This window comes from Cryptomeria japonica, chromosome 10, assembly GCF_030272615.1.
Source record: "Cryptomeria japonica chromosome 10, Sugi_1.0, whole genome shotgun sequence".
NCBI classification, from domain to species: Eukaryota; Viridiplantae; Streptophyta; class Pinopsida; order Cupressales; family Cupressaceae; genus Cryptomeria; species Cryptomeria japonica.
In genome coordinates this window covers 309,474,416-309,501,003 of record NC_081414.1, presented here as the reverse complement: position 1 = coordinate 309,501,003, position 26,588 = coordinate 309,474,416, and the positions used below count along the sequence as shown (strand labels likewise).

Sequence of the window (26,588 nt, the reverse complement as noted above, 5' to 3'; positions counted from 1 at the left end):
ATTTCTAAAAATAGCAAGTTGTCAGAAATGACCAAAGAAACGAAACTCGGACTCGGCTCGGACTCGGCTCGGACTCGACAAGGCCAAATCGGACTCGGACTCGGGACTCGGCGTCAGACTCGGCTCCAGACTCGGCTGGACTCGGGAAAGTGAAAAACTCAAAAAATTTAGAGATTTTTTAAGATTTAAAACTTGTTTCATGCACCCTTTATTGAATGCACCTTAAAGACACAATAACATCATCAAACTCGGCTCATTTGATTACATACACAAGTATACATCAATCACATAAGCATAAACGCAAATTGTAGCTGAAGAAAATAACAAACATAGATATATAAATATTGTCAAATGTATACAATATTACAAAACTCATGGAATAAAAAATCCATGTCATCATATGATCATCATCAAATGTTTCATACAAATACCAAAGGTAAATACAACTACAAGTCTATGGCTCAGAGGAGCCTGCACCATCCGGCCCCAGCCCCCTGCGAAGGCGTCTAAGGTAGTTCCTGGATGATTCGACTGCCATAGCCGCTCCCCGTGACACCATGCCATGCTCACCAACATTAGGAACATCCGTGTCACTATCTGCCTCTGAATCTCCTGTCTGTGCTCGTGCTCTCCGCTCCTCCTCTGCCATGGCTACAGTCTCAACCTCTATATCTACCTGGTCGATCCAATCAATGTCAGACTCGGAGGTTAAATTTTCTCTACTTCTATCGACACAGTTTCCCCCATATTTTTCGACGAGGGTTTGGGGGCAGCGCCCCCAAGGTGGGGTCAAGGGGCAGCGCCCCTTGCGCGCTTCCTGTCGCGATACAGGGCGAGGTCGAGGGGCAGCGCCCCGCGAGGCCAAAAAAATTTATTACAAGTCTGAATTAGGGTTTCTTTGAGAGTCTTCCTTAGGGCCTGGTTTTGCACTTGTTGCTAATTGGGTCTTGCTTGGTGAATATCATTCTTGAAGGTCCAAGCTAGGTCAAGTTGGTGAGTGATAAAGTCTGGAATGTCATCCTGATCTTCAAATGCCCTGAAATTTGGCTAAGTCTGGAATGTCCTGATCCTGAAATTTGACTATGTCTGGAAAACTGAAGAATCCTCCAAAAACTAGATTTTGCAATATAACTCCTGGAGGCCCGAAACCACTCTCAAACATCCTGACAGTATATATGGAATATAACTTAAAGTATAAGAAAGAAGAAAGATATAAGGAAATGTCACTTATACTTAAATGTTATATTCCATAAAATAATCCTGACGGAGAGACCAAAATGTCAAATTTCGCCCTTCCAAAAAAACTTATTACTTTTTAAAAAAACTTTTTAAAATGTTTTTTTTTTGTCATTTTATTAACCCAGCCAGTAGCCGAGTCTGGGGCTTAGGACTCGGCGAGTCTGGCGATTTTGAGCCAAAATCGCCAACTCGGCGAGTCTAGCGAGTTTACTCTCCAGACTCGGCCGAGTCCGAGTCCGAGCCCCTGGGACTCGTTTGGCCTGACTCGGACTCGGACTCGCCGAGTTTGGGCGATTTCGGGCGATTTTCGTTTCTCTGGAAATGACCCAAAGCAATTGCGATCCTCATCCTTCAGACCTTGTAAGTACTTTGACAACATTCATACATGACTTGTGAGCATGATTTCTCAACTTGGATTTGGATGAATTCTCAAAAACTCTAACTCCTCTGTAATGCCCCCTTCTCAGTGAGGAGTAAGCAGTGATCCATTGGCCTATTTTAGAGACCCGTAAGCTGATTGGAATGGAGAATTAGTGTTTCCTATTTTTGTGGAGTTCTGCACAAGCCATTTGAGGACTATCCGGTGGGAATTCTACATTTTTGTTTGTGGATTCCTTCTGGGTTTTTCGAGAACTTCGCAGTGGTATGACATGCAATCCATTCAGGGGAATTTGCACAACTTACTATTTTTAGTAGGTTGGTGGCAGCTGTTAGGGTTTTGAGATTATTCTGAGTTCTTTGAGCTTCCTCTCATGGTTCGAAAATCAGGCTGTTTGGAGTTGTTTTCGGGACTTACTATTTTTAGTTAGTGCCATTTTAGACAGTTCGATTTTTAGTAGGGCAGTTTAGGACTCTAGTTCAGTCCAGCTGTTGGTTCAACACTTTAATCCTCCATCCAATTGGTATTGATCAGTTTTTGACTTGCAAAATGATATATTAAATATTAACACTGCATTCTAAAATTAATATTTAATTATTTGGATGAATTTGGAAAGTTAATATTTAATGGTTATTTGGACAACTTTGGAGATATAAAGCAAGTTTTATTTAAAGGATTTTTATTGCTCTCCTAAGTTAGGCACGTTAATGAAATAATGCTTTAAGTCATCAAGTGTGGACCTTGCAAAATGGGCGAACTTGTCTAGATGGTACGAACTTCTCCTTGGGTGCCCATGTGGTGAAATGAAATGGAAATGCAACGCCATTTTGAAATGAGATGAAATGTAATTTGATTTGGGCGAATTTGGGAGCAGTTGAATTTGAATTTGGTGGAGCAAATGTTATAAATAAGAGCCTTGGGCTCTCATTTTGGGCATCTTGAGAATTTACACCTTTATGTTGCCAGAATGGTTAGTGACTGAACTTCGAAGTTGGAAGAGCTTCCTAGTTACTTCAGTTTCGTACTTGAGACTGTACCTAGTTGGATAGATGATTTTTGGGTGACCTTCTTGAAGTGTTTGATTCAGTTTCAGTTTGTTTTTGGAGTTTCTTGGTTGCTGCTGTGATTTTGGTGTTGCTGGACGCGGTGGCTGAAGCAATCTTTTGTTCATATCTCCTTGCCTATTGATCATATCATTCTAGGTATCGGCTCTTTCCATCCACACTCCCGGGGCGATAAGGTTCACCAATTTGCAGATTGGGATTTGGAGATTCCGATTTTTAGTTGCAGATCAAAGTTTACAGCTTGGACGTACCTTTTGGGAGGTGTCTCGGTTTGCGTGCATCACATTTGAGGCTTCCAAGTTGCAGGTTTGAGGTTTGGGATTGGTCGCCTATGTTTTATGTTTCATTTGTCTTTGATTTGGTGTGATTCCGTGTTGATTTGAGTGAGTTGTGAGCTTTTTGGTGTTGCCGAGTGTGGCTGGTTCTGTGTGTTATTGGTTTTCAGATTCAGAACAGCAAGTTGTGCTTAGTGTTGTGTGATTTTGACAGTGGATTGCTTGAGATCAGTATTAAGCTTCTTATCTAATCTCATATCTCTATTTTGTAAGATTGTTTCAATAGTACTGATCAATCATTCTTGTTGCATCTTACTTGTAATCCCCACTGTGCAAGTGGAAGAGGATGGCTTGGCCACCTTCTATGTTTGTAATCAGGAAATGATGTAAGTCCTCCCACTGAAATATTGCGGTAGAGTAGATTTGTTGTAATAAGTCCTCTTGCTGAAATACTGCGGTTGAGTTGATTTTTTTGTGTTGAGTCCTCCTGCTGAAATACTGCGGTTGAGTTGATTTTGTTTGTAATGAGTCCTCCTGCTGAAATACTGCGGTAGAGTTGATTTGTTTTGTGTGTTGGAGTTTTCTCCTTGACTAGTTTACTGCCAAGTCTTTTAGTTTTCTATCCCGCTGAAAAGTGGAAGGGGCTGGCTTGCTAATCAATTTCAGTTTTTCAAGCTCCTAACGATCCCCTCAGCACTGTATGCTCTCACCCTCCCAGGTTGGGCTCTCGGTGATCAGAAAGTGGAGGGTTACTTTCAGCAGCATTTGCTTTTCATTTCCGAACATTAAAAAGTGTTTTGTTGAATGTAACTTAGTAAAAAACAAAAAAAAATTAAGGGGAATATTACATCCTCATTGTAAAAAGACTGGTGATTAGTAGTTGCGATGCCAAAGCAAAACCCTAAAAAGCAAAAACAGGGGGGGTCCCCATTTGCAATGGGGCAATGTGTGAAATAGGTCACAACAGGACTCCATATATTTGATGATCTTATTTGCATTATTGGTCGAGAGCATGTGTATGCAAATATGTTATCTTTGACCAAATTTTGACTATACTATTTTAAAATGAGGTTAACCTCAAATTCAAGAAATCATACCCCACATGAATTTTCTTGAGATCCAAAATATAAAAAAGTAAGACAAATTCCGAAAACTAAGGCTCATAGAGTGAATTTATGAATTTTTTTGTAAAAGTGTAATAAGTTGATAAAAAATAAGCAAAGAAAGCTGTAATTTGGATCAACGATTGCTTATTTGGATCTCAAACTTCTCTTCTAATGCATGAGCATCATGGGGGCAACACCAATTGATCTTGCATCACTTTGAAAAGAACATACAAGCTCTCGACTTCCCATATTTTGGATAGGGAAATTAAAAGTTTAAGCTTAGTTTTTAAAAAAAAGAAAGAAAGAATAAAGAAATGAGAAATGAGCAGTGTCTGAAAATGGTGAGATGAAGTGTATGAGACAAAGTAGGAGAGCATTGGAGAACAGTTAGCTTGGACAGGAAGACCAAGGGGTGCATAGAAGTTGGAGAGGCACAATTTGCATAGGGAGTCGAGGCCTTGGTCTTAGATTTTATAATATACAGTAAAAAGAGGAAAGAGCAATGTGTACATTACCTTTGATAGCGCTGGAAAAAGAAGAATAACTGAAGCGCTAAACATAGAGGAGAAATTAGTGTGCAAGGTGGGTGTGGGTGCACAAAAGAGAGATGGTGCATTTGCAGACAAGAGAATTTAGTGAGATAGTGTGGAGGTGAGAAGACAAAGGAGAATTTCTTTGTTTTTATTGTGCATGGAAAAAAATCAAAAATAAAAAGTTGCAGATTGCCAGTGACTATGTAGAAGGTGAGAATTAAGGTAGGGGCGTCGCAGATGGGGAAGAGGTGTATCATGATAAAAAGGAATTGATCACATGATTTGAGCCTTCACACACATGCTGAGAAAAGAAAGTTTAGGTTGCAGATTAAAACCCAAGAACAAAGTGCTCAATAAAGAGAGTAGAACTGCTAAGTGAAGGAGTAGGTGGAAATGAGTGGAGAAAGAACAAAGTTAAAACACAATAGTAGAAGACAAAATGGTATTCCTTTGGAGGTGAACAGGTAGAGAGGAGGCATTGGTTTTCGTCTTCATCTGAGAGAAATGAAAGATTGAAAGTGAAAAGGAGGATACGTGGGCAGGAGGTGCATAGACAAGAGTGGCACAAAGTAAAGTGTTTTTTTTTAAGTTGCAGAAATAAGAAGTGTGTGCACAAAGGAAGGCATACACAACATAGTGGAATAAGAGGAGAAATGAAATGAATGAGTGGGAAATGAATGAAGAAATGGATGTGCTTAGAAGTATAGAACGCAGGTGAGATAAAATGCACTGGAATGAGTAGAGGTAGTTGGCAAACAAGATAACAACTAGAGAAATCGTAATTTGCAAATTGGAGTGTGTTAGTGGGGCCAAGAGAAGATTTTGATTTGATTACAATAGAAGGATGTACAAGAGGGTGAGATAGAAGATAGTCTTTGAAGAAAATAATAGAGCATGAGAGTTTTAAGGTGTAGATTTGGATACAATAAGTTAATCACTAATTTGAAATTTGGTAAGAATTGAGTATTTGTGAAATTTGTAGAATCTGTATCATTGAAATTGTGCTTCCATTGTTTTGGTTTGTTATTGGTTGCCTGCCCAAGAAAATCCCCAGGCTCTCTTACATCATTTGGTATCGGAGCCACAAGACCCTAAGAGTGGAGAGGACCCACTAGGACCTACGGGTAGAGGAAGCTTGAAAGCATCTCAAGAAAACCTTGGAAAGAGTTTGTTGTAGAAAGAGGATTTTGTAACTGCAGAGGATTTGAGTTGTAGAAGATTTTGTTGCAGGTGAGAGGAGACCTATAACTGCAGAGGGCTTGAGTCCTAGAGGGATTTGTTGCAAGGAGGATTTGTGACTACAAATAGTAGAGAAGGAGGCACACAAGCTTTAAATGAGATTGTGAAAGAATGTTTGTTTGCAGAGGGATGTGAGAGTCTCTAAAGAAGATGAGTTCGAATAGGAGGATGAGCTGGGCATGAGGAGACCCATGATAATCCCATTTTGTGAAGAATATTGGAAAGAAGTGGAGAATAGGAAGCTTCATTAAGAATTGAAAAAGATTGAAATTAGAATAGATGCCTTGGAAAAGAATTATTTTCCTAATAATGTTGTGATTGTAGGAAATGAAAACGAAGTAGAAGATAATGAGTTTGCAGTAAAGACATGTCTGTTGGAAGGCATGAAATAAAAGAATGAAGATGGGGAGATAAGTGCAGTAGTGGCCGAAAACAAAGATGAGAAGAACAAGATTGCAGCAATAGAGAAGTTGATATGATAGAGTTAGAAGGCCCCAAATGTGACAAGCGATTGGGCAAAGAGGAGAATGAGCTTTAGTGGAAAGAAGAGATGAAGAACATTGATAGATTGTTATAAGGAAATTGGATAGATGAACTTGAGGAGTTGAAAGGTGCAGTGAAAAATGAAGGAAAGGAAGTTGGAGCAGCGAAAGGAAATATGGTAAAACCTGAGAGTTTTGAGTTTGATTCTTTTGAGATGATAAGAGTTGAAGAGTGTGAAGACGAGCATGGAATAGTAAGTGTAGATTTATATAAGGATGCAACATATTTTGATGTAGTTGAAGGAAAGTTGGTAATGGTGGAGGAGTGTGAAGAAGATATGGAAATCTCTAATTTCCACAAAGTCTTTCATATCGACTTGTGTGTGGATGAGTGGGTAGGAAGATTTTTGTGGAGGTGGCCGGTTTATAGTGGGTTAGACTCCATGAAGGAGAAGAGGAGATGAGAGGAGAAAGAATTTGGCAGAGGAGGACAATAAATAGTGGATGCAAATCCACAAGAGGGGAGAAGAGTAGTCAGTAGAGTTGTGGGAGAAGGATGACAGTTAATTTGGTGTGATGTTGGAAGAGGAGGAAAAAGAAATGACTTCGTATGCACTTGTCATAGTGATGGAGCTCGTTGTAGTTTGTTCACAATCTCGAAGGGTGATTCTATCACTTAACTCCAGTTTTGTGAGCCTATGCTCACAGACTTTTTACTAAGGGCGTTTGATGTAGGAGCATTCTAAGGGCAACACCAATTGATCTTGCATCACTTTGAAAGGAACAGACAAGCTCTTGACTCTCCATAGTTTGCATAGGGCAATTAAAAGTTTTATAAAGAGAAAGAACAAAGAAATGAGAAATGAGCAGTGTGAAAATGAGGAGATGAAGTGTATGAGACAACGTAGAACATTGGAGAGCAGTTAGTATTGACACGAAGACCAAGGGGTGCATAGAAGCTAGAGGCACGATTTGCATAGGGAGCTGAGGCCTTGGTCTGAGTGGTCTGAGTACAATACCTTTGGTAGCACTGGAAAATGAAGAATAATTGAAGCACTAAACATAGAGGAGAAATTAGTAACGTGGGTATGGGTGCGCAAAAGAGAGATAGTGGTGCATTTGCAAACAAGAGAATTCTATGAGATAGTGTGGAGGTGAGAAGACGAAGGAGAATTTCTTTGTTTGTATTTTAAGTGGAGAAAAAAAAACAAAAATAAAAAGTTGCAGGTTCCAGTGACTATGTAGAAGAAGTTGAGAATTAAGGCAAGGTAGTAGTAGATGGAGAAGAGGTATATCAGGATAAAAAGAAATCAATCACATGATTTGAGCCTTAACACACATGCAAAGAAAAGAAAGTTTGGGTTGCATATTAAAACTCAAGAATAGAGTGCTCAATAAAGAGAGAGTAGAACTGCTAAGTGAAGGAATCGGTGGAAATGAGTTGAGAAAGAACAGAGAGAAAACACGACGATAGAAGACAAGACAACATTCCTTTGTATGTGAATAGTTAGAGACGAGGCATTGTTTTTTTTCTTCATTTTAGAACAATGAAAGATTGAAAGTAAAAAGGAGGATGCATGAGCAAGAGGTGCGTAGAAAAGCAAAGAGTTTTTAAAAAAAGTTGCAAAAATAAGAAGTGTTTGCGCAAAGGAAGGCATACACTAGAGAAAAATAAGGGGAGGAATGAAATGAATGAGTGGGAAATGAATGAAGAAATGGATGTGCTTAGAAGTAAAGAATGTAGGTGAACTAGAATGCGTTGGATTGAGTAGAGGCAGTTGGAATATAAGATAACAACCAGAGAAATCGTAATTTGCCAATTAGAGTGTGTTAGTGGCGTAAATGAAGATTTTGATTTATTACAATAGACGGATGTACAAGAGGGTGAGACAAAACATAGACTTCGGAGAAAATGACAAAGCACATTTACTGCTATATCTAATAAATTAAATACAGGAAATAATTATATACATGAAAATTCATACCGGACATGACAGTAAAATATCTTTTTTCGCACATAAAATTATTATAGAGAAGACTAGAGATGGTCGGCCAAGGATTACAATTGATCTGACAATACCATACCCGCTTAAATTTGTACATCACAACATATTTAAAGGACTTGACAGTTGTCGAGAGGAACACAACCGCCAATGGACACATAACTACTCGAGTGACAATTCACCTACTACAAATAATAAATATATTGCCAGATAACAAATATTATCAAATATAACAATACGCATTTTATGCCAACTACATCATCCCCTCGAAAATAAAAAAGTTGTCTTCCAGATGACAAGTAAACATCAAGTAATATTCAGAAAGACTAATGATAGACAATGACTTGAATTGGACGACCCCAACTTGTAGTGTACCTACCAAATCAAATGGGGGTTGGGGGCAATGCCCTCAACGAGGGTCTGGGGGCAGTGCCCCTAGTGGGGTCAAGGGGCAATGCCCCTTGTGGGGTTGAGGGCAATGGATTAAGACCTTCAGAACCACACGAAACTCCACGACGCACATCAATTTTCTGATTTTTTGAGACGTTGGAAGCAATGTTGATGAAGCCAAAAAGTAGCGATTCCACATGAAAGAAATGATCTAGTTGTGCCGATTGCCCTAGAATTCGTATGATAAGTTGTGTCGTACTGTGCCAATAATGAGATTAAAGTTGTACATAAAAATTGTGCCAAATTTGTCGTATGACCAAGAGTTGCCTAAAGAGATGATGTCATACTAAACATTGTCGAGGTTGCTAGGAGTGTCTCACATGGTAAGATATTGCCTGTTGTATGACTACGGGGAAATTGCTCAGTTGTCGTAACCAGAGTGCTTCCCATACCAATCCAACAAACCTTGTTTGAACCAATGAGACAGCTACTACCCGTACGGATGATGGTCGTACTGTGTGAGAATATTGTAATCGATGCAATCTATGATGTCGTACGGTAATATTTGACCAAGGAAGTCGTACAGTATTCCAGAGCCACACATGTTGTGGAGGACTTTGATGTCGTACGGTCTCAATGGCCAACTTTCTTTGTCGTACATGGTGTGGACTTTGTATGGTACCAAGGATTCCTTGTTGTACGGAATGGAGCAAAAATAGCCATTCGTTGAAGTTGCAAGGAGTCGTATGGGTTGGCAAAATTCTCGTATGGGGTAGGGAAAAAGATGTTGTACTTGATGGTGCTTTCGTAACCCGAACTAAACACTACCATGGCGTACATGAGAACTTGTCCAGCAATGTTCCTACAGTACTTATGAGCCAAACAGAAGGAGCATGAAGGCGTCCTACGAGAAAGAAACAACTACTACCAATGAAAGAAATGATCTAGTTGGAAGCAATGTTGATGAATCCAAAAAATAGCGATTCCACATGAAAGAAATGATCTAGTTGGAAGCAATGTTGATGAAGCCAAAAAATAGCGATTTCACATGAAAGAAATAATCTAGTTGTGCGAACTACCCTAGAATTCGTATGATAAGTTGTGTCATACTATGCCAATAATGAGATTAAAGCTATACATAAAAATTGTGCCAAATCTGTCGTATGACCAAGAGTTGCCTAAAGAGATGATGTCATACTAAACATTGTCAAGGTTGCTAGGAGTGTCTCACAAGGTAAGATTGCAATGACCCTCGATCAATGTAAATATGATATCCTGATACCTTATTCTTGTCAAATACACAACAATTTTTAATTATTAATAAATAAATAATTATTAATTATTATTTAATTATTATTCATTTTTATATAATATATATAATCACCTTTTAATCAAATTCTACAAATAACATAAGGGGCAAATAATAATTAATTATTATTTAATTATTATTCATTTCTTTATATATATATCACCTTTTAATTAAATGCTACAACTAACATGAGGGACAAATAATAATTAATAAAGAATAAATCTTAGTAAATATAAATTAATAATGATGAAACAAATAAATAAGAAAGTAACCCATAAATCATTAAGGATAAAATAATGTTAAGGAGCATTGGAGCGGGTAATGAATTAAAATAAAGAAATGAAACCTTAAGTCACGAAAAGATTAAACATAGGCAAACAAAAATACAATAGTCACGCACAGGAGTCACGCACGGGAGTCACGCATAGGAGTCACGCCCCTTGACGGGAACCAAGCAGAATACATAAGGACCATGAGGTTGCATTGAGGAAGGAAAAAGGATAGGAAGTATAATAGCAGGTTGGAAGCAAATCGTGGGAAGAGGGAAGCATTCCCAACATATCCAGGATACACCTCCAGCAAGTAATCTGTAAGTGGTTCACCCTAAGCTATAGCAAATATCTCATAAATAATATCGTATAAATTCGAATCATAGCAAGATAGACCTAAATAAAATAGCCTATCAAAAACAGAGATGCATTCTAAAATAACAGAGATGCATTTAGAATCAACGTTGTAGGGATATATTCAGAATTAGCAACATAGAGATGCACCCAGAATTATAATAACATTTCTAGAAACAGGGATACTTTCAGGATTACATTATAATAGTAATATAATAGTAATGTTAAATTAAAAAAAATAAAAAAAAATTACCATAAGACTGTAGAGATACACTCAGAATTAAAACAGAGGAAATAGAGATTACTTCAGAGGAAATTTACAGAGCTAGGAATCATTGAGGCATTTCAGAGCAGGGTTGAATGCCAAGATTCCCAGAGGAATCCAAAGAGAGATTCATAGAGAATCTCTTAGAGACGATATATATCGTAGAGATTAAACCATATGCATATGTTAGAGCTAGAGGGGCTTGAGCAGGGGTGGGATCTCTGCTAAGCTTGAGAGCATTAATGATTTCACTCATTAATAGAGATCCCAAAATAGAGACCTTAGGAGGACGACATCTTGGATTGCTCCTAACTGAGAAGTGTTTCTCAATAGAGGGTTGGGTCAATCCAGGTAAGGTCCAACTAAGTATTGTATCCTTTTTATAGATAACAATAAATTAGTTTAACATTATTTGTTGAATAGGTAGAATAATGTATCACATTCTTTCTAGTATAATTACACAAATAAATATATATGTTTAATTACCTTCCATATTGTTTGTACACTAACGTTTGTTTGCAGGACTTGGACACCAAATAACCCAATCCCCAACTGGGAACATTACAAAGATATTGGCTGTTGTATGATTACGGGGAAATTGCTCAGTTGTCGTAACCAAAGTGCTTCCCATACCAATCCAACAAACCTTGTTCGAACCAATGAAACAACAACTACCTGTACGGATGATGGTCGTACTGTGTGAGAATATTGTACTCGATGCAATCTATGATGTCGTACAGTAATATTTGACCAAGGAAGTGGTACGGTATTCCAAAGCCACACGTGTTCTGGAGGACTTTGATGTCGTTCAGTCTCAATGGCCAACTTTCTTTGTTGTACGTGGTGTGGACTTCATATGGTACCAAGGATTCCTTGTCGTACAGAGTGGAGCAAAAATAGCCATGCGTTGAAATTGCCAAGGAGTCGTATGGGTTGGCGAAATTCTCATATGGGGTAGGGAAAAAGATGTTGTACTTGATGGTGCTTTCATAACCCAAACTAAACACTACCATGGTGTACATGAGAATTTGTCCAGCAATGTTCCTACAGTACTTATGGGCCAAACAGAAGGAGCATGAAGGCGTCGTACGAGAAGCGAAAAGGACTGTCCTACGATAGGCAAATTAACATGCCATATAGAAAACACAAAGGACTGTCATATGGTATGAAATGGAGACCGCATGTGAGCAAGATCATGTCACCGTATGGTGCAAAATGTGAAATGATACTTCCACACTTGGGGTGTCGTACGGTGATGCACTGAAGGCGTATGGTCTTTAGAAGCTATCGTATGGTTTGGAAAGTACTCCCTACGCGGCATGAATTGTACAAAAAGCCTTACAATATGCAATGAAAGCCATCTTTGCAATTGTGGAGCCCTTACGAGACAACACTCTTTAAGCCATACGGTAGAGAATGGAGGTCGTATGAAAAGAATAGTAGGCTTCCTTGACAAAGATATTGGCGTACGAGGAAGAACCTATAATATATATACACAATGTCCATTATCTTTCTCACTCGCCAGCTCCCCTTTAAATTTGATAATTTTCCCCACTCCATTATTTTTTGCTGTCTTTTTTTCATCCCTCTTCCTTTTCCTTCGAGTTTCTAATGAATTTGATTTCCCTTGGCAATTATTTATATGCTCCACAATACATATTCTGCTCTTCGTACTACCAATTGTATCGTTCATAACTTTATGTGCTTTCCTTGGTTGCTCTTCACCAAGAGCTGTATCTTCAAGAAAATTACACATGGGTGAAAATATCTCGTAGTCCTCCATCAGCCAATGGAATAGTCCATTCAAGGAACTCGTGTCATCTTCTGAACAATCTTCCAACTCAAGCACCCCTTCATTGTTGGGTTCCATGCCTTTCCTCCCTTCATCCATACCTAACTCTCCACCCTCAAACTTTGAGTCAGAGGGTGCCAGTTCTTTACTCACGACTTGGTTCCTCGGGTCAATGACGTACTTCCTCTTGTCACTCTTGATCAAGAGTGTGTTCTGCTTCCAATTATGATTCGCCTTGGCAATAATCAACCATCCCCTCCCAAGGAGTGCGTTGTACGCCTTTTGCAACGGGATGACTACGAAGTCCAAGAAAAATTGCTGCATCCCAATCTTTACATTTTGTGTCATCAATGTGCCCAACGACTTGATGCCATGTTGGTCGACATCTACTAAGTGGAAGGTTGGCGACCAGAGTGTCGACTTTCCCAGACATTTCCAAGTGTCCTCTACCAACACATTAACTCCCGAGCCCTTGTTGACGATGGTGTTTGTCAATTTTTGGCCCATTATTTCCATCTCGATGACAACCGGCTTCCTCCCAATGCTCACCGTCAACAACATTGGATCACTGGCCTCATTCCCTTCACATGGTAGTTTCCCCCTCAATTCCTTCCATTGTCGCTTACATTGTTTTTGGATGACTGTGTCATCATTGACCATGTTGGTAATTGCCACTCTCAGTTGTGGCATAGTTTGAAGGTGGTTTGTCACCTTGATGGGTATGGTTGTCTGTAGCATCTGCCGAACTATGTACTTCTTTGACTTCGATTGCAGTGACGTACTTGCAGTTCTATTGGAGGTTATTTGTTCCTTCGCTAACACTTGTTCTACTCCTGCTTTGGCTGCTCGGAGTTGTTCCTTCTCCATACATGGGTTTGAGTACACTGCCTTCTTCATTTGTGCTCTCATGATTGCCAGAATTGCCTCGTTTTGTTCTGCTACGTCCAGCATATTAATACCCTTTTTGCTTTGGGCAGTTGGTGTCTTCATGATTGCCCGGTCCACACTATTTGCACAATAATTGTATGTTGTCTTTCTTATTATGGCAGTCTCTCGCAAAGTGTCCCCATTCACTACATTGTCGGCACTGTATGATAGGATGTCCTTTGGAGTCATACTCTATTAGGATTTGGCCCTCATTGATTTCCATTGCCACTAGGCAATACATTCTGTGGTTTAGATGGGCTAGACTCTCCCTGTGTAAAGAGTACTTGCGTACTTCTAGTCTTTAAATTATATGGACACTCCTTTATTGAATGGCCCATCAATTGGCAAATCTCACAAAACATCTTTTTAAGACAATTACCTTTCATGTGCCCCTCAATTTTGCACTTAGTAAACCATAGTTCATTACTTTCTTTATTGATTCTTTTCTCGGCCTTCAGTTCTTTCATCATTCTTAACATATCCCGTCGAAGGGCCTGAATCGTTTTGGATTCTTCATCACTGCTACCTTCGCTGCTCTCGTCATTGTCAGTTTTCCTCTTCCCTTGGGAGGATGTTTTGTTTTCACTCTCAATGTCCATCGCCCAATTGTAAGCATCGGCGTAGGAGGACGGAGGCAATACTTTCATCTTCTTACGTGGCGAGGGGATCAATCCCTCAGTGAACCACCTCTTCCTCAACCCTTCGGCTGGCTGGTTCTCCATCATGTTTAGCAATTTTTTGAGCGTATGATTGTATGCTCGCACGTTCTCGTTCTTCTCTTGCCTAGTGTTGTAAATTTCTGCAACAATTTCATTGTCGTCTCTTAGCAGTTTAAACTCTTCTTGAAATGCCTTCTTCAGTTCGTTCCATGATGATTTGTATTGAGCCGCTAGGTTTGTATACCAGTCGATGGAATTCGTTTTAGGGTGGCAGAGATTGCCTTCAACTAGTAATCCTGGTTGTCTTCATCATTCACTTCTCATATTGTCATGTGGGTCTTGCAATGGTGTACGGGATCCTCCAATCCATCCCCTATAAATTTAGGGAGTTTCCACTTCTCTGGGGTGTTCATCATTGTTTTCACTCTAAAGGTACCGTGTGTATTTGACCAGATTGGACCGTCTCACTCTTGTTGTGTTCCTATGCCTCTCTTGCACTCTCGTCCACACGAGAGCTCTTTACGCGTCCACCTTTTGTGTTTTCTACATTTTGGTCACCTTCGTTTCTATACTTTTTCCTCCCCAAAGTCTTCAGCTTAGGCCCCCTTATTCTTGGTTCCTCGGTGAGGGACAAGTTTCCAATAGGATGCAAGTTGGTTTTTCGCCTGCTTACTCTCTTTTATGTCAGACCTAGTTGGATTGTTCCGACCGCTACGTTTTGGTGCTTTCCTTGCACTCTCGGCCATGCACGTGTCCTCTACACGTCCACCTCCAACATCCCCAACACTTTGAGTACTTTCAAGCTCTAGCTTGTTCGTATGCTCCCTCTGGCCGAGGGTTAGCGGTTCAGATTCTCCAAATCTCAATTCCCCTGAGATGGATAGACAATGGAACATGTCCATGAGTTCAAGTTTTCCCTCTTTGTACTCATTCAACGTTGACTATGGACGTATGGTCTAATCATTCAATTCGGTTTTCTTCGAATTTTTCTCATAATCTTCTTCTTCGTTCTCTTTGTTCTACAATCCTTAAAGATCACTTGGTCTTGACCACCCTATGCCCTCTTCTCACCTTTATTGGGGTCTAAGGGCATGAATCACTCAGGGCTAACCTGATTTCTTTTAAGCCAAGGGTGCCAAATGTTTACTGCTTTATCTGATAAGTTAAGTATAGGAAATAATAATATACATGACAATGCATACCAGACCCAACAGTAAAATATTTCTTTATTTGCACATAAAATTATTACAAAGAAGAAGACTAGAGATGGTCGACCAAGGATTACAATTGATTTGACAATATCATACCCTTTCTTGGCGGTACACAACATATTTACAGAGTTACCCGGGGACGCGTCCCCGACCTGAAAACCCCCGTCCCCGTCTCGGGGACTTGGGGACGGCCAGGGGACGTTTCCCCCCATCCCCAAATTGCCCTATATTTTTAGGGGACGTCCCTGAAACGGGGGGACGCCTGCCCTAGCCTTGGGGGACGTCCGTACGTCCCGGGGACGGCTGGGGACGGCTGGGACGTCCCCAATCCGTCCCAGGGATGGCTAGACGTCCCCCTTATCTAAGGCCATTAAAAAATATTAAAAAACTAAAAAAAGTTGTATTTTCAAATTTTTTAAAATTTTTTCTAATATAGGCCCCTTATTAATTCAAATTGTTAGTAAAAATAAAAAAATTAAAAGATAACATTAATTTAATTCATAATTTTGACAATGAAACTATATGGCAGCAGTGTAGCCTTTGGGCATTTTGACACAGAGATTAGAAAATCGCCCAAAAATCGCCAAACTCGGCTGCCCCTTGACCCCGCAAGGGGCGATGCCCCTTGACCCCACCTTGGGGGCGCTGCCCCCAAACCCCCGTTGAAAAATATGGGGGGAAACTGCGTCGATAGAAGTAGGGAAAATTTAACCTCTTTGTTTTGACATTTTGTATGTTATTTCTTTAATATCTATTATGATATGCATATTGACAATGTGAATGAATTGAAATTCTGATTTATGAATGCATAATTGCATATTGTCTATTGAGTATTAACAATGTTGTATGTTCAGAATTTACATTCTAAAATGTCTTCAACTTTTCATAGTATCATACACATGCCATTTCCATGTTTTATTGTTTTCATATGAATATAATGTATGTATGCATGCTTTATCCATGTTTTCATATGAACATTTAGAATTTTGAAATTTTCCTATATATTTTAAATATTTCCTATATTTTAATAGCCGTCCCCTTTGCCGTTCCCTGCCGTCCCCAAATTTGGCAAAAAAATTTGCCGTCCCGGAAACTCAGGGTAACATTGCATATTTAAAGGACCCGACGGTTGCTGAGAGGAACCCAACTATCAACCAACGGAAACATAACTACCTGAGTGACAACCCACTTGCTACAAATAATAAATACATTGCCAGATAACAAATATTATCAAATATAACAATACGCATTTTATGCCAACTACAAAGCATGAGAGTTTTAAGATGTAGATTTGGATTCAATATAGTTAATAAATAATTTGAAATTTGGTAAGAATTGAGCATTTGTGAAATTTGTAGAATCCGTATCATTGAAATAGTGCTTCGATTGTTTTTGGTTTGTTATTGGCTGCTTGCCTAGGCATATGCCTGGGCTCTCTTGCATCATATACAAAATCATGAGAAAATTCACGATGGTTTGTGAGAGACTAGTGATTTTTGAAAATTAGTTTTCATGGCAAACATCCTTTAGATAGCTTGAAAGAAAATCTTGGTTGCTTTGATATCATGCAGAAATCAGCAAGTATACACCCTTATGAACAAAAAGACTAAGCTTTAACAAGAAAAGAACAATGTGAAAAGAAGACAAAAACATATGATGGTGCCTGAAAGGCTATAATTTTTTATAAAACTTGACTAAAACAATGGTTTAGGAAGTGTATAGATACACATTAATTTACATATCAAAGGAGGCCCACGTGACGCATATCAAAAGGAGGTTGACCCACGTAGGGCACTTTGCTCAAAATACATCAGATGGCTTTTAGACAAGATTACAATCTCCAACAAGAATGCTGAAGATCAATCCCCCCAAATGTACAAAAATCCTCAAGTCTTTTGTTCACATATTCCCTTCCATTATCTGTACGAAGAATCTTGACCACTTTCTCGGATTGCTTCTCCACACGAGTCTTGAAGTCCTAAAATCTGTCAAATACTTCACTCTTATGAATGAGAAAGTAGACCCAAGTGAAGCGGGAGTAGTCATCAATGAAGGTGAGGACATAGCGGGCCTTGCTAAATGAAGGTGCTGGAAATGGACCTGCTACATCACTGTGAACAAGTTGAAGAACTTCCAAAGCTCTCCAATCTTTCCCCTTATCAAACTTCTCCTCGGGATGCTTGCCCATGGAACAACCTGAGCATACACCCTCTGAAAAACTGATTCGAGGTAGACCTGTGACCGTGTCTTTAGTGCTGAGCTGCTGAAGATAGCGGTAGTTGAGGTGACCAAACCGCTCATGCCATAGCTTACTTTCTGAATTTGAATGAGTAAGCAAGGCCCTAGAAGGAGAACTTGGCACAAAGTGGGAGAATGAATAAAGCCTTGAGTTGTCATTGACTTGTCCCACTGCTACCAAGGCATCATCATTAAGTTCGTTTACCACAACTGAATCAGGTGTAAACTCAACCTTTTTCCCATTCCCATAGTGAGTGATTTGGTAGATAGAGAGAAGGTTGGTGGACAAGTTAGGAACATAAAGAACATTCTCAAATGTTCCATCATCCATGTCAACTGAACCTTTCCCTTCAACCTCTACTTGTGTATCATCACCTATGTAAATGTGAGGTACCTTAGATGGCTCCAATGAAGAAAACTACTCCTTTGTAGAACCCATGTGATAAGAGGCACCCGAGTCAAGTATCCACTGCTGTGAAGAACCTGTTGTAGCCACAAATGCTTGCCCTTTTCCCTTAGACTGTGAGGAAGAGGAAGGAGATGAATCCTTCTTTGTGTAGGCGGATGGCAAGTTGATGTTGTTTTTCTTAAGAAGATTTGTCAACTCATCAACTTGCTTGGTGTGGCATTGATGCTCATCATGACCATACTTCTTGAAATATGCACAAGTTGGTTTATCCTTCTTTGGTGGAGTCCCCTTTTTGAAAGAGGATGAAAAATCACCTTGCGATGGAGAGGATGATTGCCCTTTTTCCTGCTGTGGCTTTGACTTAGATTGCTTCTTGTTGTTGTTGGAATCTTTGCCTTGACTCCCTTGACTCCCTTGATTAGCCACCAAAGCCTTGGACTTTGAAGACTTGAGAAGCCCCATGTTCAACAACTTAGATTGTTCCAATATCAACATTTCTGTGAAAGCATCAAATGAAGGCATAATGTAGGAACTCCCAACTGTCAAACGATGAGTTTGGAAGCTAGACACAAATGCTGCATATTCTGGTGCAAGCTTGTCCAACAAGTTGAATATCAACTGAGCATCCTTTTTGTCAATTCCACAATCCTTAAGCTTTGCTCTTAGCTCATTTGCTTTGGTGACATAATCTTGGATTGTATCAAAACTCTTGGGATCCAAATTGGTGAGCTCATTGTCAATCTTGTAACCTTTGATTTCATCAACTTGACCATACAACTTCTGAAACATATCCCAAGCCTCTTTGATTGTAGTACACTTCTCAATGTGAAAAATGAGGTCATTTGATACATACTTACGCAAGGTTCCAAGAGCCATGCAATTCTTAGTGAGCCATTCTAATTGAGCATTAGGATCAGCCTTAGGATCAGGTGGTGTTGCTATTGTTCCATCTATGTAATGCGTGAGACTTCTTTCCATTAATTTGCTCCATACTTTAATTTTCCATGATGCATAATTATGTGGAGTTAAAGGTGGAAATTTATGAGGACTCATTGCAACAAAAATGAAAGAGCACAAAGAAAGAGAGGCACAATCACACAAGACACCCCCCCAAATTCACTCAATCAAAGAACCCCCCCACCCCCCCACCCCAAAAATGATGATTTGGCACTTTATACTGAGTGCATGTACAATTGCAAAATGGCAAAGTGGACTTCTGATTTCAACTTTACAACTGCCTTAATAAGGTCAAAGAAGACTCAAACTAATAAATGCAAGAGATCTAAACTAAGATCCAAGCAAATTACAAGTACCAAGTTGGCCAAAGAAGACCAATATCTGAAAGTACAATTTCCACTCAAAATCTTTGAAATCCGATCATAGATTATGAAAGTAGACGAAAAAATATGCATTTAAAAAAAAAACGGCGCCTGAAAAGGAGGTCGAATGAGCTCAAATGAAGCCTTTGAAGTTGCAAAATTGAGGATTGGACAGGTACAGCTGAGAGAATCCAAAAATTCCGAAAAACCTGTGCACCAAAATCAGAAAATAACCACACCACTGCGAAGAGCACGAAAAGTTAGCCCAAATAAAAAAAAATTGCACCCAGAAAGGAGCAAAATTGAGCAAGTTATGAGCCTCATAAGTTGACTCAAAAATCTAAACTGCTCAACGGAGAGAGGTCTAAAAATTTTCAAAAAAATGCTAACTGGGCGTTGATTGTGCACTGCTGACTGGGTAGAAGGTACGGACCCGCAAAAAAAATTTAATTTTTTTTCAAAAAAATCTTTTTCAAAACTGGAAAAATAAAATTCAGAAATTTTTTTCTTTTTTTTAGATCCGAAAATTCCGTACCGTACTGCTCGAATTGGGCAAAAAATCCTCCAACACCCAAAATTCGATTTTCGCCAAAATAGGTCGAGTTTATACTCGATTTTTATGGAAACGGCCTCCCGGATGCAATGGTGAGGTCGAAAACACTCTAAGATGCCTCCAAAAAACGCTGCCCCTCAGATCCGAAAATAGAAGCCTTCCAAGATGTCTCCAAAAACCAATCAATTGAAGCCCTAATGCCTCTGATACCATGTGAGATTTTGCCAAGATCAAGGGCACAATGAAAAGTATAAAAGAGAAACAAAAGAATGACAAGAACAAACTGTATTCCCATCAATATGCAAATGATCAACTGGATTAACCAATACAATGAATATGGGCCTGCTTATATAGGCAAGGCCATATGGATGTACGAGCACACAATCATGACATGTGACTCAATGAGAAACAAGGGTAGGTAGGAAATAGTAGGGGTAGGTAGGAGAAATAATATAATATTCCACAAGAAGTGGATGACCCACCGAATGTGGAGTGTAACAGCAAAATAAGACCACAAAAGATGGAATTTCTCCTACAAGCTATATCCCTATGTGCACACTTCCCTAAGTGTCTCAAATCCAAACTATGAAGAGATGCATTATCCTAAGTTAACTTAAATAAAGTATAATAATATCCATAATGAATATTTATTTACACCAACACCTCCTTTAAAAGAATAACTTCTTGATCCTCCTATAATGATGGATCTCAACCCACTTGAATACTTTGTGATACCATGATTGGCACAAAATTTTACTTCCTTGATCCCTTTGTGGAAGCAGAATTTCCAATCAAACTTTAAATTTGGACAGAAAAGTCTTTGCTTCTCTTTGAACATGATTTAAATGCCAATCACATCCCCACCATTGTTTGTTGCTTTAATGATCACTTGAATGTCACCTTCAACAATCATCTTTTTAATGTCTTGACATTTTGCTAATTGCAAACCTTCTAGAATGTCTGCAACCTTGGCTCTGTTGAGAGAATCCAGCTCCAGTGGAAGGAAGAAAAGCTCAAATACAAGATCATAGAGGACAATGAATTAGGCCTCCTGCTTTACCTGGACCTAGGTTACCTTAGTCTGCATCATTTCAAAACAAAGTGGGGAGAGGCGAGTTGGAGTTTCCCATGTGATTTAAGATTGGTCTATCTTGTTGTAACTATTTTCTTTATTATGTGTAGAATGATATATATTAATATAATTGAATTTATTATTTTTTAAATGTTTCTTTCATGTGTAGCATTTAAATATAGTTTAATGTGAAACCCTTGTATTGTACATACCCTACGTTTGATTGTGATCATATTAGAGAATCTAACAGTATTGTGAACAAATTTTTCCTAGTCATAAAGCAATAGTAAATGTAATAAAGAAGACTGTTAAATGCACCAGAAGCAAAGCTTAACAATATATATCACATTCTGTGATTGTTTTTTTTTAATATTCAAACTCCATATCTAGATTTGACAATTTAACAAAAATACAAGTGTGGAAATGACCTAAGTGTGGAAATGACCTAGTTGATGGTGCAAAGACCTCATTCTTAATTGGAAACTATTCCTTACGCATGTTTACCAACACTTTAAACAGCATTAAACACTTATATCTGATCGTAGACCCACAAATTGTTATTTCTTAGATATACTGGCACTATATTGGAAAAATCCAAATTTTTCTATTTCATAACACACACAAATTAGTTAGAGGGGTTTCTAAGTTGTCTATGATCCATTAAGAGTAGCCTTCAAAAATATTTAAATCTTATCGCATAACACAAATCAAATAAATATCCAATTTGTTGGATTCTAAACATTCTTTAATATTTTGAAGTTTGGATTAATTTTTTTTTTCAGGTTTCCGTTCAGGATGTTATGAGAGCATTACAATTCAAATCTTTTGATTATCGAGTTTTGAACCTTCTATTGTATGCATTGACGAATCAGCAGGTAACCTAAGTTGTATAAGGCTAAGGTTGATTTATATATTCCTTCGTTCATGGCATTGCCATTTCAGCTCAAATTGCATTGAGAAACTCATTTTGAAAATCTGTCAGTTGATACAAGGCTTGGATTAATATTAATCAAAGATGAATTCTGGCATCTGCAAAACATTGATATAGTTTACAGACTATCTTTACTAAGTTTTCCTTTCATTATATTAGTTTTTACTTCAAGGTATGAGATCTTAGAATACATTTAATCAGGGTCCAATTGTCAAGCTTCTCAACAGTTTCATACTATTGGCACTTAAAATGGTTCAACAGTGTTATTTTTCTTTTCTATCCACCACTTCATATTTATTTCTTTAATTTGAAGAATTAGATACGCATTCAATTTTTTGAAGAAATGGATTACTAGTAAAGAAGGATACCCTAAATGAAGTATAAATTTTTGGTGCTTTCTATTCTTAAGACTATTTCATTTTGATACAATGTGGTAAAAGCAAAAGTATGGTTGAAGATTACTTTGTGTTCAAGAAAAAATACAGGTAAAATAATTACTTATAAAACTAAATGTAGTGCAAGCGAACAAAAATCAAGGTCTTTAATCCTTAATAAACAGGTCAGTAGAACAAAGAAGGCAATAGATGCAAGTAAGAAAAAATTAGATATTTTTTTGAGGTGCAACAATTCCTCAGGTTTTTGTTGCATATTAAATTATCGGCATGGGTATATGGGTTTGCCATTTTATTTGGACCTTGGGTAGGATATGGCTTGGGTATATCCAAAGAACTAACATAAAAATTATAGACAATAAACATAATAAACTATAATATTAATGTTATATGCATAAAATAAATAGAAAATTAACAAAATGCTATTGATAGTTGGTAGAGTAAAATATTGAATAAGTCATGATTTATGATAAAACATATGCATTATATTATCTATTCAATTAAAAGAAAAACCTCAATTGTTCTAGTCAAATTAAACAGCTGTGTGAACAAATATTGCATTCTCATTCTTCATTGAGAACACAGAACTCACCAATTAGTTCATTAAAATCTATGCAGCATGAGTAGCAGCAGTTTAGCCATGTTTTTCATTTGTGCTTTTATTTTCGTTATTGTCATTATTGTACCCTGACCAGCAATGCTTTTTGAGTTCTGTTTTATTATGATGGCCAGTATTGAAAACAATATAAACTGGAACATTCCTGGACCAATACCAGTACCAGAACAATAACAGTAGGGTATGGGGGCCTCTATGGCCGTACCACTAATTAGGGGTTGAGTTTTCGTAATAATAATATGGTAAGAAGAATTTATGGGTATGCACTTGCAGCATTAGATGGCTATACATCATAACATGCATGGTTATGAGTTTTCTATTCCTGGTATATTTTATATTAAATGCTTTTTCATGTTTTAGAGCTTAATATCCAAAACAATGATCCTCTTGTTTGTATGTTGTACAACTGCAGATTGATGAATGCCATTGGAGCTTCTTGTCCATGTCAGAGCTCCTTGTTGAGATTTCAGATGACTTGTAAGCTCATTTTGGGTTTCCCTAGAATGGCACTATGTTCTTTTGCTTCTTTTAGTGCTTTATACAGATTTGTAGGAAAAATTAAACTCTATTTAAAGATCTTGAATTTTTAGATATCAAACCACAAAGGATACCCAAAATTATAAAATTTAGAAAAAGCCATGTGCCAAGTTTATGTGTTTGTTAAACATTTTTGTAGAAATGGAGGAAGGGAAAACAAGCTGTGATAGCAAACGGAATAAACAAATTGAATGGAAAAGAAGGGTATGCATGTCACCAACTTCAGAGAGGATTGTTAACATTTTAATTTTCATCTTTTAGTGCAACACAAGACAAAACATATTGCTGTAGAACTGCTCTTTGAATTAGAAGGGGAAGCTCTAAACAAAAAAGCTATCTTAAAAGCCCGTTTTCAACAGTATGCACTTGCTATTTACATGTGTTTTTTTGGAGTGTTTTAAGCACAATGAACAAAATAGAAGGTATGTTTTTAAGCATGCAATGCAAACTTAAAATAAAACCCATATTTTTGGTTGGTAGGCTAGGGAAAATAGTACTTTTGTTGAAGTCAAGATGCTGCTTTTATATTAATAGCTATGAGACACTCACTCATTCTAGCTAAAATAGAGATTGAAAAGATGTGAGTAAAACACAAGGATTGAATAGGCTTAAACATAAGGACACCAACAATTTGGCAAATTGAATTAAGGATTCACATGTAAAGCCACAATCTCCAACTTTGAGTAACTTACAATACAAAGATTGAAATGATGTGAGTAAAACACAAGGATTGAACTAGCTTAAACACAAGGACACCAACAATTTGGTAAATTGAATTAAGGATGGCTTGATAAAGTATCACTAAATTTGCCACATAGTGCAACAATGAGGCCCCAAAAGTGATCAATGCCATCAACCTTGAGAAGGTGACATGACACATTGCCTCTCAGAAAATTCCATTTCAAATTCCTAAATTGCTCAAGTAATAGCAACAAGAATAAGAAAAACTAGTTCTATGAAACAACTAAAAAAGCTAATTGATTGTGCAACTAGATAAAATTTAAAAGTGTGCATTCTTCTCCATTCTAACTCTTCATAGATTCTACATGTTTGTAAGTTGCATTTGATACCACATGTTAAATTCATTATAAAAAGATAGATGAAGAATTAAGAGGCTAACACAGCCATCTTTAATTGTATTAATGTGAGGAAAATACTTATTATATAGCTTTACCACCTCCTTCTATCTCCTAGGAGATACTAAGGGTCATATTTTATCTTTAACTTTCCAATCTTCTAGAGAATATGTTTGATAGTTATGATTCATTCTTTGGAGCGATTCCTAACATTTTCCTTGATTTGAGTTGTTAATGTGTTTTAATTTCTTTTACTTGTGAAAAGGTTGTTTAGATTCTCTTTAATGTTGATTTTTCAGTTTCACAATTGTTGCTCCTGATTCCAATAGAATGTGTTTACTAGTTACCCTTTTGATAGTGTGTCGTAAACACTTGTAAGAGGAAAAGTATGGTTAATGTGAATGCCAAATATTCAATTCTTATTATTGTTTATGTAAATATTTCAACTTGAAAAGATCTAAAATTAAGATATGCTCCTAATGGCTTGCATGCCATGAGTCGTGAGAATGCATATATATTGTATGACTATGAAGTGACCGAGTTACATAATTTGTCAATGCTTAATGTTAAAATGGAGATAGAAAAATAAAGGATAATATGATCCTTTGGTTAAAATGGAGATATAAAATGAAGAATATATGAGAATTCTTTTAAAAGGGAGGAATAATTATGTTTATTAAATTATAATTAAAGGAAACCTTTGTGAAAGGGTGTGATGGTTTGAAAATCAACCCTTAAGGCTTATATAAATATGTGAGACTTGGAAAGGGTATCAAGAACACTCAAGGTAAAAGGTAGTTTGGTGGGCTATGGGCATTAGGGAGGGGCACACAAAAGTGTCCAACTCGGGGTACAAAGTTGTCATGTCCCCTCGATCATTATATATATATATATATCCTAAACGAAGTAATTATTAATATTAATTAATATAGTAATTACCATCGAATGATTATTTGAAATTTATTTATTAAATATTATTATTTAATTAATAAATTATTACTAATATTGAAATATTCAAATAAAAACAAAATTAATATTATAGCATAAAAATAAATTATATATTAGATTATAAACATAGTTTACATAAACAAAATTTATATATTTAATAATAAATATACATTAAAAAAATATATAATTTATATATATAATAATGAGAATAATAATAAAATTAACATACATAACGGATAAATATAAAGATTATTTAAGAATTGTTAGACAAAGATTTATTAAGAGCAATCACAATAGTCAATGCAAATTATCATTATAGTTGTGCTGGGAGGAAGGTTAACTAATTGGCTCGATCAACAACATATCTTGCAATCATAAGGAATTAATAGGTAATCCATATATCGAGAAGTCAACAAAGCATATTGGAATCGATCAAGTAAAGACATATTACCGATTTCCTAATCAATAAGGAAGACTAATAGAATAGACTAAATAAATATCCATCAAGGAAATTGGCTAAGGTGGAGATAACAAATGCAGTGGGTTATTAAAGACAACTATTAGTAAGACTTCTTAATCATGAAGAAACGCCATTAGCATATTATGAAGAGTCGCAATTAGTATGTTGGAGACCAACGATTATAATATGCAATATTTAATATGTGAGAGGTAGCGGTTACTTAAGATCAGTCATTTTGGTTTACAAGGGAGGGCCATATTGATAGAGCAGCGATTATGTTAAGATGGGACCATTTGATCAGATTAGAACAGAACTGTTATTAATTTACAGGCAGTAACATCTTTGTTCTTGGTGGTATGCATGGGGATGTGCTTAATATGCATGCTTAATATGGAAGCCCGATAATGTTTTGATGCAGAGTTTAATAACAATATTAATATAGGCTGCAAACAGTGGCAGACCAGATCTGACATGTGTTAGATCTGTCTCCTTTACCAGCCATTGATAATTAATGTTTATATACTTGGTAATATATATATAT

At 37.4% G+C, this 26,588-nt stretch overlaps 1 protein-coding gene across 1 annotated transcript in view; it reads left to right on the top strand.

The window, feature by feature from the left end:
• Positions 1-26,588, top strand: part of LOC131078956 (uncharacterized) — a 129,540-nt gene that overhangs the window by 84,515 nt on the left and 18,437 nt on the right. The window contains exons 9-10 of the mRNA XM_058016809.2: positions 21,870-21,962; positions 23,439-23,503. Of these exons, the coding sequence (XP_057872792.2) occupies positions 21,870-21,962; positions 23,439-23,503 (158 nt within the window). The remainder of the gene's footprint in view (positions 1-21,869; positions 21,963-23,438; positions 23,504-26,588) is intronic.